Below are 19,481 nucleotides of genomic sequence, written 5' to 3'. Positions count from 1 at the left end.
AGTGGCAGCTCGGAATATCTTAAAATAGCATGTTTTTTGAGTAGCCCCGGAGCTACGTTTTATCTACATGTATGAAAATGTACAGGCTCATGTAACATACTAAGACGTACAAAAAAGTCTCTTGGACCCATACCCCAAACCCTACAGGAAGTCGGCCATCTTCAATTGAAGGTGTCAATTTTTGCGATTTCCACGCCTGCTATTTGAACGAACTCGTCCTAGGGCATTTCACCCACTGACACCAAATTGGCTCCAGATCATCTACACAAGTAGCCCATCAAATATTGTGGAAATCTTTACAAAATATTAAACGGCCTTGTCACACCAGGCCATTAAATTTGGCCTTTGTTTTTCTCCCTCACCACCAAAATTGTTTGTGCACTTGTTCGCACATGCTTTGTCTGATCAGGCTGAAAATTTAATCACTCATGTACACACCCAGGCTGAATCCATAACTACAGATTCAAGACTGTAGGCGCAATAGCGCCCCCTACAGAAGCAAATGAAAATTTGTATGACCGTCCACAGAATTAGTTTTGCTCTGAAATACATGAAATATCTTTCACCATTCCTTACAAAATCCTCATCTATTTGATAAGCCTCCTGCCCTGAACACATTGATATGCATAAAGTCCATAAACGTTAGAGCGCCCCCTACTGGCAGCTTTAAATATCATAATATACCATGTTTTTTAGCTAGCCCCTGAGTTACATTTTATCTACAGCTCTGAAATTTTGCACACTCATGTAACATCCTAAGACATACAAAAAAGTCTCTTGGAGCCATACTCCAAACCCTACAGGAAGTCCAGCATCTTCAATTGAACGTGTCAATTTTTGCCATTTTCAGGCCTGCTATTTGAATGAACTCCTCCTAGGGCATTTCACCCAGTGAGACCAAATTGGCTCCACATCATCTAGACAAACAGCCCATCAAAAAAGTCAATCAGACCCATGCCCTATTTTGCATGCTGGAGCCGTGACCACACCCCCAAATATTCCATTGCGTCTATGCCGAGAGCAAAAGATACCTTTTCCTATAAAAGAATTCAACTTTCTAGAGACCCATCACGATCACAAAACCTCCGAGTGCGGCACGGGTCGACGAGCGCCACAGGTCGACGCGCGCGGAGTGCGAGGGCCCGATATCACCGCTTGCGGTTTTAATTTTATTTGACGTTGCATTTAGCTTTTTTAGATTCACGGACAATTAACTGGGGCTTAATCTTTTTAATTATTATATCATATCAGGCTATATGAAATGACAGGGTCCCTTAAGGTTGTGTAAAGCTTACAGAAAACCTTTCTGTCGATCAAACTTTTCACACGGAATGAATTACTTTCCCAGAAGTCAAAGCTGTTTGGCAGCCCTGTCTGGACACCCCCTTTCTCCCCCCCTTCTCTCTGTGTGTGTATGTATGTGTGTGTGTGTGTGCGCGCGCGCGCGTCTGTGTTTTGTGTGTAGTCTATACCGGATTAAATGGCACCGCGTCTTAAATGGCACCTTGCCTCGTTTCCCCTCTCCTTTCATCATCAGCAAAATAAAGATTAGGCCTACAGAGGAGATTGTAACGGCTCGCCTTTAGAGGCGCAGGGATCTTCATTCCTCCGCCTTTGTGATGATATTGATGATGATGATGGCCAAGTGGACAGTTTGATTTTTGTGTGGCGAGCTAGTTATAAAGAATCAATATTATATCAAGGGGGTAACTTTGGTGATAAAGGACTTCAGCCACTCTGGCTATTCATCATAAGTCTGTAGCAAGCAGATAGGTCAAAAGAAATTATATTGCTCTAAAGAGTGTGTCTCCTTATCTCTCAGTACCAGGGGAGTGGAGGACACGCCGATCGATACAGTAGCTGCCGTATACTCCTTGCAATTATCAATAGCTGATTTTGTCTTCCTGGGGCTGCATCTATTAATACCAGATAATAACAGCCTTTTGGACATAACTTCAAAGGGGATGATGGAAAGAGATGGAGAGGAAGAAAGAAAAAAAAAACAGAAAGTTTGCTCACAGGACGACCTTGTTGTCAACAGATTTGTCTCTCATATGAGGTGGACGCAGGGGAATAGACAAGTCAAACAGACAAGAGGGAGTGGGAGGGAGGGAGAGGGGAAGCTCTCACTGAGCTCACCCCTGAACTAAAACAAGCTGAAGATCTATCATTACAGTAAAAAGGTTTCTAATTTAGTCAGGAATCGGCAGCTTTTGTGCGTTTGGAGTCGGAAATAAACGTGATTGTGATGTATACATTTTCGACATCCACTTTTAACAATGAAGTTCGAAAATACCACAATAAATAAGCTTGCAAGATGAAACGGGTACTTCGGTAAGAAAATCAAAAGCACAATTTACATGACACTCGGCGCTCGTTCACGTGATTCCATTTCCTGCCGTGCGTCCGCACATTTTAGCGCAAAACACTATTTGTAAAGTAAAGAGTTGATGTGATTATCGATTTATGTATTTATTTCAGCCGTGTGTAGAGGGAAACGGATTCTAGTTATATACTATGTGATGTACGCTCTGACATACTTTATTAATTAATTAATTTATTTAGTTGTTTTACAATTATTTCCGAATATTCGTGTCGGTACATAAAACAAAGTAGCCTACATGTTCAAAAACCGCCGTCGTGCGTAAAATATCCACAGACCAGAATTAAAGTTAAAATAAAGACTGGGTGTTGTGATTGAAAGCCTACCGTGTAATCACAAAATCGCCGATCTCGTAAAAAAAAAAAAAAAAATTACCCAACCGGATTAATATGACGACCTATCCTTTACGGGATGAGATATTATATGATTGGAGGTCAAATCTGGGTGTTCACACAGAAGTCTGAGGACGATCCATTGAACAGTAACGTGGTGGTACATCCTAGTGGTGGCTGAAAGCAATGGGCTGAACCCCTGCTTGGGGGTTGACTCTCACACACAGCGCAGTCCCCCACACACAGAGCCATGCCAAACAGCGAGAGACCGACGCTGCTAGAGGGCTGCCAGAAGATAACTTCAAAGTTGGTTTCGATAGGAGCCCGAGAGCCGAGCGAAGGAAAGACGCCGAGTGAAGCTTTAGTGTTGGAAAACAAGTGTTGCTGGGGTGTTTTGATCACCAAATATCCAGAAAAGACACTTTTGGAGAGCGCACCGAGGCGAGAGCGCATACACGGCGAGAGGAGGTATACGGGAGGAACTTCGTCGTGATCAGACACACTGAAGCGACTTCTCTTTGTCGGACAAATGAGTGTTTGATCACAGACATTCTTGTTGTTACTGAAAGGAGCACTGTTGCTAATCTTGGCGCCGCTCTCTCGGAAGACGCGCGTCAAAGTTTGGAGAGCGGAGCTGCGCCTTTAGAAAAGATGGTAACAGTTTATTGCTATTGTAAATAACTTAACTCGTCCCGTCCACTTTCTTGTCGCCGGCACCCGTGTAACAACTCAAACAACAGCTGATTTACCGGGAAGATGTCCATCAAGAGAAGTCTGACACATCTCGACTTTAAACGTCGCTTCCTTTGAGTCCAATTCAAGGAGTTGCGTGTTCGCTTCGCCACAAGCACAAAAAAGAAGTTAGAGAGAGACAAACTGGGAGAACTGAGCCATTATCTCGGGACAGACTTTACGAGAAAACGTTTTCTGAAGTTCTGAGGTAAAAGAGGGATCATTGAGGCCAGAGAGAGACACTTCGTGAAAAAACGCGCCGGTGAATCCTTAGTATTGTGAGTCAGTGCGCTTAATCAAAGGAGGGGGAAAAGGAGCCCGGCATTCCCTGTTGGAGACCCCATGTGAACTGGGTATAACACGAGATTTGGTGTGTTGTGTTGTTGGGGGAGGTTGGACAGTAAAGACAAAAGAGACGGATAAAGTCTGAGAGTGAAGCGGCTAATTGCTTAGTCCGTCCCTCATTACCATATCCAATGCGCGTCCATTGGCCTCCAGCCAATCCTCCCCACCTTCACACACTGCCATTAATCGCGAGGCATTATTCACTATCATAATTATTATACCGACATGCGCAATCCAACGCACAGCAACAGCAGCGGCAGCAGCAACACTGGCTAATTTCAGATTTTTCTCCCCCTCTCTCCGCCACCAGACTATTTGCGAACTTTTTGTGTGTTGATTCATTCGCTCTTTGCTGATGTATCTGCAAAACGCAGACACATCTCGGAGCGCAAACGCAGCAGCATCGCCACCACTAAAGCCAGCAGTATGTCCCGACGCAAGCAAGCCAAACCGCAGCACCTCAAGTCGGACGAGGATCCCGCACTAGCCGGGGTGATTTCCGAGCACGGTGAGTGGATCTGATCAGCTGAAGTCCCTTCTCCTGATCTCTTTTCCAAACCTCCCCCTCGCAGCTCCATTCTTCACTGTAGTGCTGTTTCTTTACTCAGTTTAACAAGCGTTTTAACCCATTCCTTTAAATTAAAAGAGGTTTAAAATTATTACTTTTTTGGGGGGTGGTGGTGGTGGTGGGTGTTCAAAAGCATAGGTGGAAGAATTTGCAAGAAGTCGAAAATGATCCAAATATTGAATTAACGCTAGTCGAAAGGGAAGTGTCTCGATTAAGAAGTTTTATGTTACCTCCCTTCCAAAAAAAAAAAAATAAATAAAAAAATAAGCAAATAAATAAATGAATAGAAACAAATCTGTTAAGCTTCACATGATTCATATGATTGTCTTTTGACAGACAGGTTCATTTTAATAATAGTGAAGAGTTTACACTTAGGTGCTGGAGGCCCCTTTTAAAGGCCTATTTTTTAAAAAAGAAAAAGAAAAAATAATATCGGGGCTGTGTTCTTCTCCTGTTTTGCAACTCTTTTGCGGTTGGTTTTGTATGTGCAAAAAAACAAACACAACTGTACAAACACACAAAACAAGTTGGAAAAATATTTGGCAGTAGATATGGAAGTAAAGCGTCGTTCTGTTTTTTTAATTTTTTTTTTTCTTTTTTTAATGACAGGAAAAATTTCAAACGTTTAATTGGGCAGATATATATTTTTGTTTTTGCATTCGTGTCTCTTGTCCCTGAGCGCCTGCGGAATCTGTTGCAGGTCGAAGCCTTGTTTTGTTATGGAAATGCTTTTTGTTTACCCCCCCTCACATAAATTTAGCACACTTGATTTGTTCTTTTTTGCGCACAATATCGACAAGATCGCCTGACAAAGCTCGTCTTCGCCATGTGGAAAAAAAGGATTATTTATCCTTTCTACTCAGCTTTTTGCGCAGCAGCGCTATCAATATTGGACTAAAGTCAGATCCGAAGGAAGATGAAGTGCTGCAGGAATAACATGACAGCTGAATTTATTTATTTTTACAGCACAGAAATCCTCAACTTTATGACTGATTATTATTTAAAATGATGCAAATCTAACATGAAAAAAAAATCTTTATATATATTAGAATTATGAGGATAAGATCTGTCCGTTACTGTACCACATCTTACTAATAATGCTGTAATTTACTTTGAAAAATGATCATTTGTCTCTCTGCTTGAGCTGATGTCAATTCATTTTTTTTAGGCAAACTTAGAAAGCTGTGTGTGTACACGAAGCACAGAGCTCTCAACAAATCACTGCTATTATTTCTACCTTTCTATCTTGGCCCATGTTGGCCAACACTCACACCCAGACGCAAACACCCACACGTGCGCGCGCACACACACACACACACACACACACACACACACACACACACACACACACACACACACACACACAAACACATTTTCCAGGGCTTCTTTAGAATAGAAATGTGTGATGTAATCTCTGGGGAGCAGCTTTCTTTGCATGGGAAATGCTGGTGTGAGTGGGGGGGGGGGGGGGGTGTCGCACTGATGATTCCTGACTCTTTTGTTCAGTTCACTCTTTGGATTTCTTTGCAGTTTATGGCTAATTCACAAACACAGACACTGTCCCTGTTTCGGTGTTGGGATAAACCTGCTCAGATTTGGTTCAGAGATAAACATCCATCAGGTTGCACAACTGTAAGATTGTGGAATGAAAAGCAAATTGGTTTTTGCTGCTATAAAATCTCACATTTGGATGATTTTGAGTCAGGTAAAATTGAACTTAAAAATGTCGATTACAATTTTTAAAACAGAAAACAAGTCGGATCCACAAAGAGAGGAGAAAAGAGTGGCATTTCCAAAATAAATCTCGACGCACTTATTCTGAATTTTAGTCCATAGATTAACACACACCTCCTGTTATAATTAAAATACACACAAACACAGACAGGATTATTGGTAAGATACTGTATGCTGTCAGTGCCATTGTGCTCAAGAATGGAAGTGGCCGTGGAATGTTCTTCCCTTGCTGGAGCACTATACTGACTTGCTTGTTTTCAGGAAAGACGTAGCAGTGAAACAATCTCAAGCTTTTGGCAGAGCACAGTGAGCCCATACACACTTAAATAAACCCAATAATACCATGCCTCGTCCAAAGCTACCTTACACGGTGAGCTATGAATGTCGCCCTGTCAGTGTATCATTGCAGCATGATCAGATTCTCCGCTCCCCATTGCTGTGGTGCAGCTTGCGACCAACACTATCGATTGTTGTCATCGCATATGATGTCGGCGAAATTCAAAGGTTCCAGTTGTCAGCCGCAGCTTGATTGAGACTTAAAATCCATTTTTGTTCAGTTGGTGGTGAAGAGAGCGTCAAGAAGGTGGTGTTCAAATTGTGCTCAGGGATTTTCACTCTTGTAAATAAGAAAACAAGGAAAGCATCAACTAAATCTAACCCCTAACCCCGGGAAGCTTCGTCTTACATCTTCATTTTCCCTAAGCATACAATATTATTTTCTCTTATTTAGATGTGACATTTTTGACCACTGTCCCCTGCAGCTTAGTGAATAAATTTTAATGTGCCGCATCCATGAAAACATGAAAAATTAAAATCAAGTGCCAACAAGCCCTTGTCTGGCATATCCTCTCCCCCTCAGGCCTTCCGGACACTTTCTCCCTGGGGGCATGGGAGGTTGTGTGTGTCTCTCTGTGTGTGTGTGTGTGCATGTCTGTGTTAGGATGAGGAAAGGAAGAGGAGGGGGTGGTCTGCTTAGGAGTGCTTTTATAAAGCTTGCTGACTTAACCTTTGTGTAGCCCCGGGCAGCCAGATCCTGCCGCTAGATGTCAAGCTCCTTGTACAATTAGAACATGTGTGTCGTTGACCTTGGCAGCGCAGCTTTCTCGTGTCCTAGAAAGAGTGAGCAGCAGCGGGCTTTTCACCACACCACCACTTCCTCGGCATCCAGTGTCTTTAAAGGTGTGAATGTGGGGAGGGCGATGGCGGCCAAACTGTGCAGTCACACTAAGAATTAGAGGAAATTTTCAAAGGTAAATTTCCTCAGTTGTCAGTGGACACACATACTATCATTTAACCAAGAAAGACAGATTTCTTTTTACGACATTATTACTCTTTAAAAATATGAGGCACTCGCAGAAAGACACTTTATCAGTGCTTTCTTTAAATGAACAGGTAACAACATTTACTCATATTTATAATAATTTGAAGTCAAAATCTTCTCAGAGTTACAATGTTTAGGCCGAATCTTCTCCTTTCTTTTCATCATAATGTTCGAAGCGGGGACGTGCGTAGTTATGAGGGCAAAAAAAATGTAATAAAGTGAGAAAATCCCTGCTGGTAGTGACAACATGGTTGTTACCACTTCCCCTGCAGCGAGGCTTTGTTTGCCTTTTGTTTTAATCCACTCTCACCATTGGGTGCAGGCCTGTGGACCACCCACATAGTTGTGCCAAAGATGTCTTCAAGAAGGCACTCAAATATGGCTGTGTCTTAATTACCACTCAGCACTCAGCACACGAACAAGTGAGATCCTGATTGAGAGGAAGGACTAGACAGGAAAGGGAAGGACTATTTAACGTTAGACAAGACAGCAGATTTGGAGGATTTAGGAAAAAGCTAGCAAGTAGTCAGATGAAGAGGTAAATTTCTCATTTATTAGATGATTTTAATGTCAATTTGTTCAGAAAGTAGGAGCACAGGGTGAGCGGAGCTATGTCTGCTAATCTCAGTGCTTTGCTTTGCGGGTGTAAAACAGGAAACATTCTTTTTGTTTTTTTAGTGGAATTTAAATTAAATAAACCCCAAGCAAAGATGAATTAAATATCTCCTTTGCCTTCAGAGAATAAAACTCCATCAGATCCTGTAGCCTCAGCTTGAGCGCTTTTGTAAATCCGGAGACAGAGAGCCATCTTGGCGAGTGTCATCTGGACAGAGTGCCATCATTGAATACTGTATTGCAAATGCTTACACAAACAAATCGTTAATGTTTTGGCTGCTCCACATCTGCAGGCAACGACAAAGGCCTCTCTGTTAGGGCAGATATGACTGTACCACTCTGCAGTAGGGCTGACCAGGCCGATGACACACACTCACAGAGCTGTGCTGAGGACGACTGAGCCTCTGCAGGTCTGAGGATGCAAGGATGCATTGGATCATTAATGGATACGCTTCACCGATACAGCTATAAGTGTCCAAGCACAGTATAGTTATTTAGATATTATTTTTAAAATCTCAGTTTTAAAAACATGCATGAAACATGCAATAACAGTAATGATTATCTTTGCTACAAAGCTTCAACAGCACGACAAGAAGAAACTTTTTAAAAAAGAAAATGAGTAAATGTTCATAATTTCAGTCATGTCAGATTTGTATGTGTCCTGTGTAATGTCCCAGTTAAAATGAAGCAGAGTGCACACTGGATCTCAGTTAAAAGGCCTCTTCAAGCAACTTAAAATAACTTAAAATTGCCATTATTTAAATATTTTTTGGACTAAAAATTAGAGCTGCGGCAGTGTGATTTTCAAAAAGTGTAATGGAAAAATTTAATCAGGCCACAAATTCCAACATTGTTGGATCCAGCAGGCCTCCTTTTTTTCCCCTCAACTTCCAATTTGAGCAGGACCTACAGTGATGCATCTCTCTTTAAGGGTCCTGAGCCATCCTCACGTTCTTGAGAAGAATGCGTTTTAAAGGGGCAGAAGGAGGGGCCTTTGTCGGACCAGTGTAATCACAGAGGCCCGCCACGATATACTGTCCTTACAGCCTCTGTTGGTGTAAATGAAATTTAAGCTCTCAGCGTATGATGAGGACTTTTTAATTGAGCAGTTAAATTACAACACCCTGCAACTATTGAGACAGAAATACCTCAATAAGTGCAGGGTATTGTGATTTAAATGCTGACGCTGTCATTGCTGTTTGTTTTCATTATGTGAATCTGGAAATTGTTAAGAATGGGAAAATTTGTAATTGGCCGAGGCTTCGGTGCTTCGCTCAATGCCCGGCTCTGTGACTTTCACAGAATCCGTGGTAAGCATGAATACCTCATCTGATATAATATGTCAGATTAGCAGTTTCAGTTGGCATGCCAGAGATTGCTGAGCAAGATAGCGGACACACAGATTCAATGTGTACAATCCCTCTATTGACTACCTTCAGCTTAATATTTGTATCCGAGTAAACGAAGACTCTTAAAGGAATGAAAAATGGATGGGATTTTATTTCCATCCCCTTCTTTTTCATGCTATAGGAAAATCAATATTATATCCCCCCAACCAGAAACACAAACACAAACACACATGCAATCATATAGAAACACACACACGTAGATATGCACCTCTTTTCTCTGTGTTGCATTGCAAACACACACACACACAAAAAAAACAACAAAATGTCGCCTTGCAGCTCCACAGCACAACAGTACTGTACAGGTTAAGGCGAGACAGTTGTTTTAAGATTATGAGCTTTCACAGTGTTTGTTTGATTGTGTTTTTCCACTGGAAGTATGAAAATAATCAGGTGGCATGCAGCTGTAATTTGTGCTACTATGATTAATACTGACTGACTGTAGCATTAGTCAAACTAACCGTAACCCTGAAAACGGCAATTTTATGTGTTTTCCTTTTTTTTTCTTAAATGTTTTCAACCAGCAGCATGCAGATTTTCAGAGAGACTGTATTTTACACAACTACACATATAGATTTGAATTTCTCATTAAAAAAACAAAAGTCATAAGATTCTTTTGATTATATTAACAATAGGTGCTCTAAAGCAACTAAAATTATCAGACAGGAGGATTTTTTTTTTTTTGGACAAAATATAATTTATAGGAGGGGAGAAAAAAATTTAAATTATCATTATTTTTTTAATTAGTAAATTTAAGAAGAGAGGCCTGTGTGGATGCACTTCCGTGGAGAAGTGATTAGTATTCTCTAGTTACAGCACGTGGTGTGCACGTGTTGTGTGTATATGTAGTTGTATATTTTTCAGGTGTGTATCACTGTACGTATGCAAACAATCTGTGAATGCTCTTTGGCCGTCTTAGGAAACGTGTCAGAGTGTGTGTGTGTGTGTGTGTGTGTGTGTGTGTGTGTGTGTGTGTGTGTGTGTGACAGAGAGAGAGAGAGGTCAGAGGCGTACAAAGACCCCCACTTGTAATTGTATGAACGAATAAAAGAGATTGACAGTAATACCATTCTAATAACTAATCAGCTCAACACAATGCCTACTCATTTGTGTTGACCTTTCAACCCTCAATTATGGAAATGAGTTCTGCTGTCCGCTGCTGGGCTAAGCAGCCTTTTAGCCTGCTGTCACGTGTCGCTGACGTTTCCAGCCACTTGCTTCCTTTTCACTTGTCAATTTCTGGTTTGTATTTGAGCTTAAATGACTAATTTGTTTTTCAATGTAATTTTTATACTGAGGTCTCAACATATAAAGCAGATATAATACACTACACAGGATTTTACATCCTCTTTTCCTTTAATTCCTTAATTGATTTTTTTTAAAAACCTGGCACCACACATGATTTAGTAAAATAATATCTTACTTTGTCAGCTCTAGCCCCAGTGAGGATGAGAACACAAAGTCTGTCCAAAACCGTTCTGCTGATAATTAATTAAGTCACAGACACCAGACCATGATGGCGTACGGCCCCTTTGGCCACAAATTACAGGAGGAGTGATGAATTTCTTTCCTAATGAGTCACTGTAATTGGCAAAAATGCTTCATTTCTGCTTTGCCATGGCTCACTCCACTTTAACCTTTGAAATTAGCAAAAGCACTGTATGAATCTCTTTATTGCTCAAAGCAAAACAGGTTATTTCTTTTAATGATCAGGAGACATGCACTAGATAATGTAAAGTATTTTCTAATAGTTTTTGTTGATCACTCTTGAAACCTTTTTAAAATTTAGAACACATGCTGGCTGAGGTGCAGAGTTGCTTAGAGCAAACAAACGTGCATAAGTGAAAGCTGCTAGATTAAGACGTGTCTTTTGTGCTCTGGGATCTTAAGTCATACATATACAAGTAATAATTAACCTGAATTTTACTTTTTTTATTAGTTATTAACTATTTTTAAACAATATAGGATCACTGAAGAACATAACCTTGTTTTATAGCAGCCTTTACTATCTTTACATGAAATAAATCAGTTTTATTTGCAACGATCACCCGTGAAATTGTCTTAACACTTTAAAAGTGTATACAAAGTGGTTTCAATTGTGGATAAATAGTTTACCAGATATTCGCCGGTTGTTGAATTTAAACTGAACAGGAGACGACTCTGAAATAAAGTGCGTGATAGATGTCTTGTGGTGATTGAGTATGCTTCCTGCTCGAGACAAAAGGGACGTTTTTATTGATACAGAAATTGCTGGCACAGAGACACGCACACTATAACTATACTTAGAAAAAGATAGTTAATAAGAGGAGGCCATTTTTTGCATAGTTTTGATCAGGTGTGAATTAGGTCCATGCTCAGAGCTTGCACTGGTTTGTTTGACTCTTGATGGTTGCATGTCGAAGAGGAAGTGGCTTCCTACAACTGTGATTAAACATGTGTAACTAATCAGCGACTTTGCTGCCATGGCACTAGCATGTAATTTGTTGAGTCTTATGTCAGAGAGCATGGCCGGGAAAGAGAGAGAGAAAGAGAGAAATAACACACTGAGTGTTGCCTAACTAACAGGGAATGTTTTCTATTTTGAACCTTTTGGAAAAGAAATCAAATTCTGCACACTTTTAAATTGCAGTTATTAGCTACACACATTTTAAAAGGCCAAAATTTATTTGTTTTGTTTTTTTTTCCCCTCTTTGTGGATAGCGTGCAGGGGCACAAGAGTCAACGGATCTCTTCACTTACATTTGACAATAAATTTTTGTGACATCATTGCAAAAAGTTCACTATAGTTCTTTTCTTAGATTCAGGGCTAAAACACTACCTTTGCAATGCTAAATGGAAAGCTGGGCATTTGAAATTCATGTGGAAATGACTGAGCTTGATAGCAGAGGGGAATCCTAATGGGGCCATCAAAGTCCTGATTTGTACCCAACAGATGAGGCAGCTGTGAATTGTATGAAATATTGGAAATCAATAGGTTCTATGGAATTTCATTAAGCGGCAGTATCCACAATTGATAGGCCCTCATAATTTGATGGATTGCACAAAGAAAATTATTAGCTGGCTCTATGGAGAGGGTGTGAATGCACAAATCTGGGTCTTGAGAATTGGTGAACTAGGGCAATTTGTTCAGCATGAAAAAAAAAATAAAAAAATAAAAAGAATATTGATTTTGGTTATGTTAAAAGAGAGGAAAAAAAATCAAAGGTTAAATCTTTGCAGCACTGCACTGCAAAATATGTGTGGATTCTTTATTGATTATTTATTCATTAATTCTTCTTTCTTCCCTCCCTCCTCCCTTGGTTTCTTTCTATCCCTTTTCACTCCTCTGACCCCCCTCCCCTCTCTGTAGCCCGAGGTGATGTGCTGGATGATGCCGACAGCGGGAACGAAAGCCGCAGTGGCAGTGAGGAGACCCATGTATGTGAGAAGTGTTGCGCTGAGTTCTTCAAATGGTCAGACTTCTGTGAACATTTACAGAGCTGTACTAAGAACCCCCTGGTGCTCATAGTGAATGACAATGAGGACACACCTAACCCCTCACAGGAGTACCCGACAGAGCCCTCCCCTGTACCCAGCTGCCCTAGTGAGCAGGCTGACAGTGAAGACCCCAGGGAGGGCAACCACAGTCCTGCTGGTGAGGGGGATGACATCCCAGAGACAGCAACCTTAAATGGGGTCAGTGTCCTGGAAAAGGAGGACGAGCAGATGGAGCTGGAGCTTTCTCCTGAAAAAAACGTGGATCCTGAAGAAAGAGATGTGACATCCCCTGAGCCAGATGGCTCCCTACCTCAGCTCAATGATGTCGTTCCCTCTGCTGTTACAAGTTACGCCATGCCAAGCACCAATGTTACCTTGGAGACCCTTCATGGCACCCGTGTTGCAGTCGCCCAGTTTTCACAGAGTGTAAGAGCAGCAGCGGGCAGCGGGGTTTCCACCATGGCTATTCCCATGATCTTGGACCAGCTGATGGCCCTCCAGCAGCAGCAGATTCATCAGCTGCAGCTAATAGAACAAATTCGTAGTCAAGTGGCTCTCATGAACAGACAGTCTGCCCCACAGCCTGCTCTTAACCACCATCACAGCAATGCTACTGGAAACCAGGGACCTGTCTCCTCCTGTGTCCCTCCCGTTGCGAGTCAGCTTCAGCTACATAACTTTATCACTCCCCCAGTCCATCAGCTTCCTGTTAGGCTGCCAGCCACTCTCAACGGTCAAGGCCCTTCACCTCTGACCTCAGCAATAGAAGGGCCTCTCTCTCAAACACCGCAAAGCAGCAGTCAGCAGCCTAACTCTTCAGCTCCAATCACATCTGCAAATAATTCAGCTTTTCCTCCACCAAGTGGTACTGGATTGTCATCTCTACTCCCCCCCAGCTCATCCTCTGTCACAAACAACAGCATTACCACTAGTAGTAGTGTAACAGGAGGTGGTGGCATTAGCAGCAGCTCAACTCTTTCCAGGAGCTCTACCACTCCTCCCTCCCTCACTCACAGCACCCTCCTGAGCTCTGCTTCCAGTCTACCACTGATACCTCACAGCTCTTCGAGCAGTGTTATCTTCCCTAATCCACTGGCCAGCATAGCAGCCACAGCCAATGCACTCGATCCTCTCTCTGCTCTAATGAAGCACCGCAAGGGGAAGCCCCCAAATGTGTCTGTATTTGACACTAAGCCCAGCTCTGAGGACCCCTTCTTCAAGCATAAGTGTCGGTTCTGTGCCAAGGTGTTTGGCAGTGACAGTGCCCTACAGATCCACCTGCGTTCCCACACTGGAGAGAGGCCCTACAAATGCAACATATGTGGCAACCGTTTCTCCACCAAGGGGAATCTGAAAGTCCACTTCCAGAGGCACAAAGAGAAATACCCACATATTCAGATGAACCCTTATCCTGTGCCAGAGTACCTGGACAATGTTCCCACAAGCTCAGGCATCCCGTATGGCATGTCATTGCCCCCAGAAAAGCCTGTAACCACATGGCTAGACAGTAAACCAGTTCTTCCCACTGTTCCCACCTCTGTCGGACTCCAGCTGCCTCCAACATTACCGAGTATGATGGGAGGTTTTGGTGAGTCTCCAAGCCTCACTCCACTTAACAGGTCCCCTCAGAGGACATCTCCACCTTCAAGTGACTGTGCATCTTTGTCCCCAAATATCATCACTGACTCTGGTTTGACCACTACTTCACCCTCGCCAAAACCAAGCCTAGGGTGTGAGGCACCTCCTTTACTGAAACCTGAAGGCATTCTTTTGCCCCCGAGCTGCTCTACTAGACCAGGAGAGAACACGACCAGCACAACGACCATAACTCAAGTACTTCTTTCCACTACTGTCACCTCCACATCATCCAGCAGTGGCCAGGTCTCTGAACCCATCAGCAGCCCTAACTCGGCCTCTAATTCTGTTTCCCATCCAGTCCTTCCCATGCTTTCCGATCATTTTAAGGCCAAGTTTCCCTTTGGAGGCCTCTTAGACTCTATGCAAACATCAGAGACATCAAAGTTGCAGCAGCTTGTCGAGAATATTGACAAGAAGATGACCGACCCCAACCAGTGTGTTATATGTCATCGTGTTCTGAGTTGCCAGAGTGCTCTGAAGATGCACTATCGCATCCACACTGGTGAGAGGCCTTTCAAATGTAAGATATGTGGGCGGGCATTCACCACCAAGGGAAACCTGAAAACACACTTTGGTGTCCACAGGTCCAAACCCCCACTTCGGGTTCAACACTCTTGCCCCATCTGTCAGAAAAAGTTCACCAATGCAGTTGTGCTACAGCAGCACATCCGTATGCACATGGGAGGGCAAATCCCCAACACCCCTGTCCCTGAAAGCCTGCAGGAAATGGAAACTGACCCTTCCTTTGATGAAAAGAGCTTAGATGCCATGAGTAATTATGATGATGATCTTCTGGATGAAATGGAGCAGGCTATAGACGATGAACCTGATTTAAAAGAGGGAGAAATTGACCCATCCAAACCTTTTTCACCTGGGAGCTCCCCACCAACTTCTGTCATCTCCAGCATTGCTGCAATGGAGAACCAGATGAAGATGATTGACTCTACTGCCAACATGGCTCGTTCATTTGGTCTGAAGCCTTCGCAGAATGGCAGTGGCTTTGGAGGAGAGACTGACTGCTTTACCATGGATTCTCTGTCTGCAGTGGGAGATGCTGAGGGTCAAAGCTTGGGGAGCCCTGCTTTGTCCGAGTCCTCTGGCTCTATCCAGCATTTTTCCCCGGCTCACAGCCATTCTGAGAGCCAGCTATCCAAGTCCCCTGCTATACTCAACAATAATAATAGCAGCAGTGCCATGACAGCAGAGGAGCTCCAAGAAAACAATACAGCTGGCTTGGCAACAGTGAAGTCGGAAAAATCCGAGACGCCATCTCCGCTTCCTGCAACTGAAGGCACTGGGGCCCTTGACCTGACTGCCACTCAGCCAGGCAGGCACTTTATCAAAGAGGAGAGCCACTTCAACATGCTGTTTCTAAACAGAGATCGAGGTGTGTATGTGCAAAATCACTAAAATGTAAAGTGAATTCATTATCTAGACAGATTTCTTTTCGAAGTTCATAACAATGAATTCATAACTACAGCTCAATATAATGATATATTAAAGATGAACAATTGTTGACAGTAACAGAAGGAACAAATAGAAATGAGTTATTTATGATTAATAGGGACTTTGAACAAATTAATACAACAGGATTTCAGCAGTGATTTGTAGATTTTCAAGTGGGACCAATTCTGTCTACCTTGCATCTACAAGTTTCTGGATTTAAAGTTTTAGTAATATAATATTAATAATCTTTTTTTTTTTTTTTTTTTTTTTTAGGGCTGAGCACTCCTAATTTGGCCAGCACTGCATCAAACATGATCAAAATGGAAATGAATGGCCATGGGAAGTCAATGTCTCTGAGTGATAACCCTCACCTGCCCGTGGGCATTCAGGTTCCAGCTGCAGCACCTCCAACCACCATGAGCCCTAGCATCAACCCCATGTTGGCTCCCCCGCCTCCACGACGCACTCCTAAGCAGCACAACTGCCAATCGTGTGGGAAGAATTTTTCCTCAGCCAGCGCTCTGCAAATCCACGAGCGTACACACACCGGGGAAAAGCCTTTCGCCTGCTCTATTTGTGGAAGGGCTTTCACCACAAAGGGCAATCTGAAGGTATGACCCAGCTTAACGTACATTGCATCAGTTTGAATTTTAGAAAAATAAAGTAGCTGCTATCTTTATAATTCTGTAATATCTGCAGATTTTGCCAACGGTTTTATAAAAAGTTTTTGTTCTCAAAAAGCATCAAATAAATTAACTTTACTTAGTTAAAATTATGTAGCAAAAAAAATAAATAATCAAAACATGTGGGCCAGTACAGCCCATATGATTTTTTGCTTGGTAGTGTTTTCCACGTACAATTACAGGCTCCTGATGTTTTGAATTTATGTTTCCTTTTGTTGATAAATTTTAGGTTCACATGGGAACGCACATGTGGAACAATGCTCCAGCCAGAAGGGGTCGGCGACTGTCTGTAGAGAATCCCATGGCCCTGCTGGGTGGGGACGCCATGAAGTTCAGTGAGATGTTTCAGAAAGATCTGGCGGCTCGGGCCATGAACGTTGACCCGGGCTTTTGGAACCAGTACGCAGCCGCCATCACCAATGGCCTGGCCATGAAGAACAATGAAATCTCTGTGATCCAGAATGGAGGCATCACCCAGCTGCCCGTCAGCCTCGGTGGTTCAGGAATCACTTCGTTGGGAGCCATGCCTGGAGGAATGGACCGTGTTCACACCGGCAGCAGCCCTCCCATGACGGGTATGGAAAAGACTGGTCTGGAGGTCACAGCCAACCGTCCCTTCTCCAGATTTATGGAGGAGAACAAAGAAATTGGGATCAATTAAAGAGACTTTTCTGTATAGTTCCAAGGTAGGCAAAGACTACAAGGCTGTTTATGAGGAAAGAAACTGCTGATCCAGTCTGAACTCATGCGTACTATATTATGTACAGATTAAATATTTTTTGTTTTGGTTTTGGAAACATAGTATTTAGTATTGATTAGAGGTTTTTGCCTTTCACCCATTCCCTGCTCACTTGATATTTCGCCTATACGAAGAATACTTTGTCTCTTGTTTGAGAATATGTCGTCTTGCAAGATTTGCATGGTACTTATTGGTTTTTATCAGTATGTTTGACTGCTTTTATGAATTCCTTTGGAAACCAGGATCCTGCCTCAGTTACGATTGGCAAGCATCTTATCTGGACAGGAATAAAAACACAAAAGGACAGAGTCTTGCTCAAAGACAGTCTGAACTTTGTCTAGGAACCTTGTTTATGGTTGCTATTTTAAATATAAAGGGCCATGGATAGACTGAAGAAAAGATTAAAGCATAGCGTTTCTGTGTTCGCCTGATTTTTTTTTTCATGATCTAGAAAACTTGAAAAAAATAATGTTTGAACTATTTTAATCTTTACATTTAGCCTCCCAGCATTGTCTTATATTATTGTCGTGTGTCTTTAGTATTTATGATATTGACAAAAAAAGCGGGTATACAAAAATATATTTAATGGCCCAAACATTTTATTGATCTTCTTTTCTAAACTGCAGGCTTCACTGACGAAAATCTCTTTCAGTAAAGACAATATGTCATTTGAGTTGAACAGCAGAGAAAAACAGTAGGTTTTATTTGGATATCGGTCGAGACTATGATTATCTCATTACACGGTGAAGAAGCTAGAGATATCCGAAGCTGCTATGACCACAACCCTGCTTTTAACCTTTGTAAAAAGAAAAAAAAAGTGATCCTTTTGAATAAATATCTATGTATAGAAATACAGACAAATCTAAAACAGGTATGCATATTTTGTATCACTTAAAAAAAATAGACATCATGAGTTGAGAGTATTTGTCATGTTTGTGAATGCACTTTTTAAAAACAAGACGTTTTGTCTGTGAGTTACCGTTAACCTTTTGACTGAGCTATCTATCACGTGCTGTTTTCATTGTTTCCAGCATACCACTCCTACAATTGGCAGAGTCAGTTCTCTGTTATTGCATCTGTGCTACTCGTCAGAGTGCAAACTCATCACTCAATCAACCTTCTTAAATAAAATAAAAAGAAAACAGGTGTGTTTCAATGGTCTCCTTACCTTTAATACAGTTTTCTGCTTCTTTTTTTTTTTTAATCATCCTTATTACTGCCATTGACATTTGGTCTCTTGTAGTGCGAGCCACCACATGAGTGTGGAGTGCAGCAAAATGATTTTTGAAAACAGCTTTTAGATCCATTCCTTTGTAAAGGTCTGCAAAACTAACAAGTCTGCTTTTGAAATTACACTATACATATAATCGATAAATTAGTAAGAAATTACTTATTATCTCAGCTGCCAAAATAAACTGTTGCTTTCAGGATGAAGCCCGGAATACTTTTCAGAAAAGAAATATTTTCTGTTTTGGGTCATAAAAAAAGGGGGAATCATTTCCAGATGCTTTATAATGGTCTGGGAAGCATTTTCTTCAAAGACACTCCTCAAGAAAAAATTTTCATTTTATGCATTCATTAATATTTTTATGTTATTACTTAGCACCGAGCTTTTAATTTTAAAAGAAAAATAGATTACTTATGTCTGTGCATATGTGTGCTCTCCAGTCTAATTAAACACACACACATGCACACACACACACACACACACACACACACACACACACACACACACACACACACACACACACACACACACACACACACACAGCTGATGGAGATCTAGTCCACTAGTCTGCACGTGCAGTTGAAAACAACGCAATGATAATTATATATTCAGCAGTCAGACAAAAAGATACAGCAATTTGTAACAATACACACAATGTTAAAATCATCTTATGCGCATAGTTTGAAATGCAAAGAAGAGGTTCTTAATGCTGTGATCCCTGCTTTGTTTCTTGGTCTGTGCTGTCATACCAGAATACTGCAAATAATTAGTGACTACATGCCAAGAATTTGAATCCAGCTAAGCACATGCAAGAACCATGATGAACCAGAACAT

The 19,481-nt window shown here is 41.8% G+C and overlaps 1 protein-coding gene across 2 annotated transcripts; it reads left to right on the top strand.

Moving 5' to 3' along the window:
• The first annotated feature begins 3,041 nt into the window (after positions 1-3,041).
• Positions 3,042-18,534, top strand: LOC115794043 (sal-like protein 3). 2 transcript variants are annotated; one of them, XM_030749274.1, is made up of 5 exons: positions 3,042-4,300; positions 12,786-15,938; positions 16,271-16,608; positions 16,910-17,011; positions 17,117-18,534. In XM_030749274.1, the coding sequence occupies exons 1-5, from the start codon at positions 4,219-4,221 to the stop codon at positions 17,339-17,341; spliced, it is 3,900 nt and encodes a 1,299-aa protein (XP_030605134.1). In that variant the 5' UTR covers positions 3,042-4,218; the 3' UTR covers positions 17,342-18,534. The 2 variants fall into 2 exon arrangements, with proteins under 2 accessions (XP_030605134.1, XP_030605133.1); XM_030749273.1 differs by having other exon boundaries at positions 16,910-18,534.
• The last annotated feature ends 947 nt before the right edge of the window (positions 18,535-19,481 follow it).

Source organism: Archocentrus centrarchus, chromosome 16 (genome assembly GCF_007364275.1).
Source record: "Archocentrus centrarchus isolate MPI-CPG fArcCen1 chromosome 16, fArcCen1, whole genome shotgun sequence".
NCBI classification, from domain to species: domain Eukaryota; kingdom Metazoa; phylum Chordata; class Actinopteri; order Cichliformes; family Cichlidae; genus Archocentrus; species Archocentrus centrarchus.
This window is presented reverse-complemented; position numbering and strand designations above follow the sequence as displayed.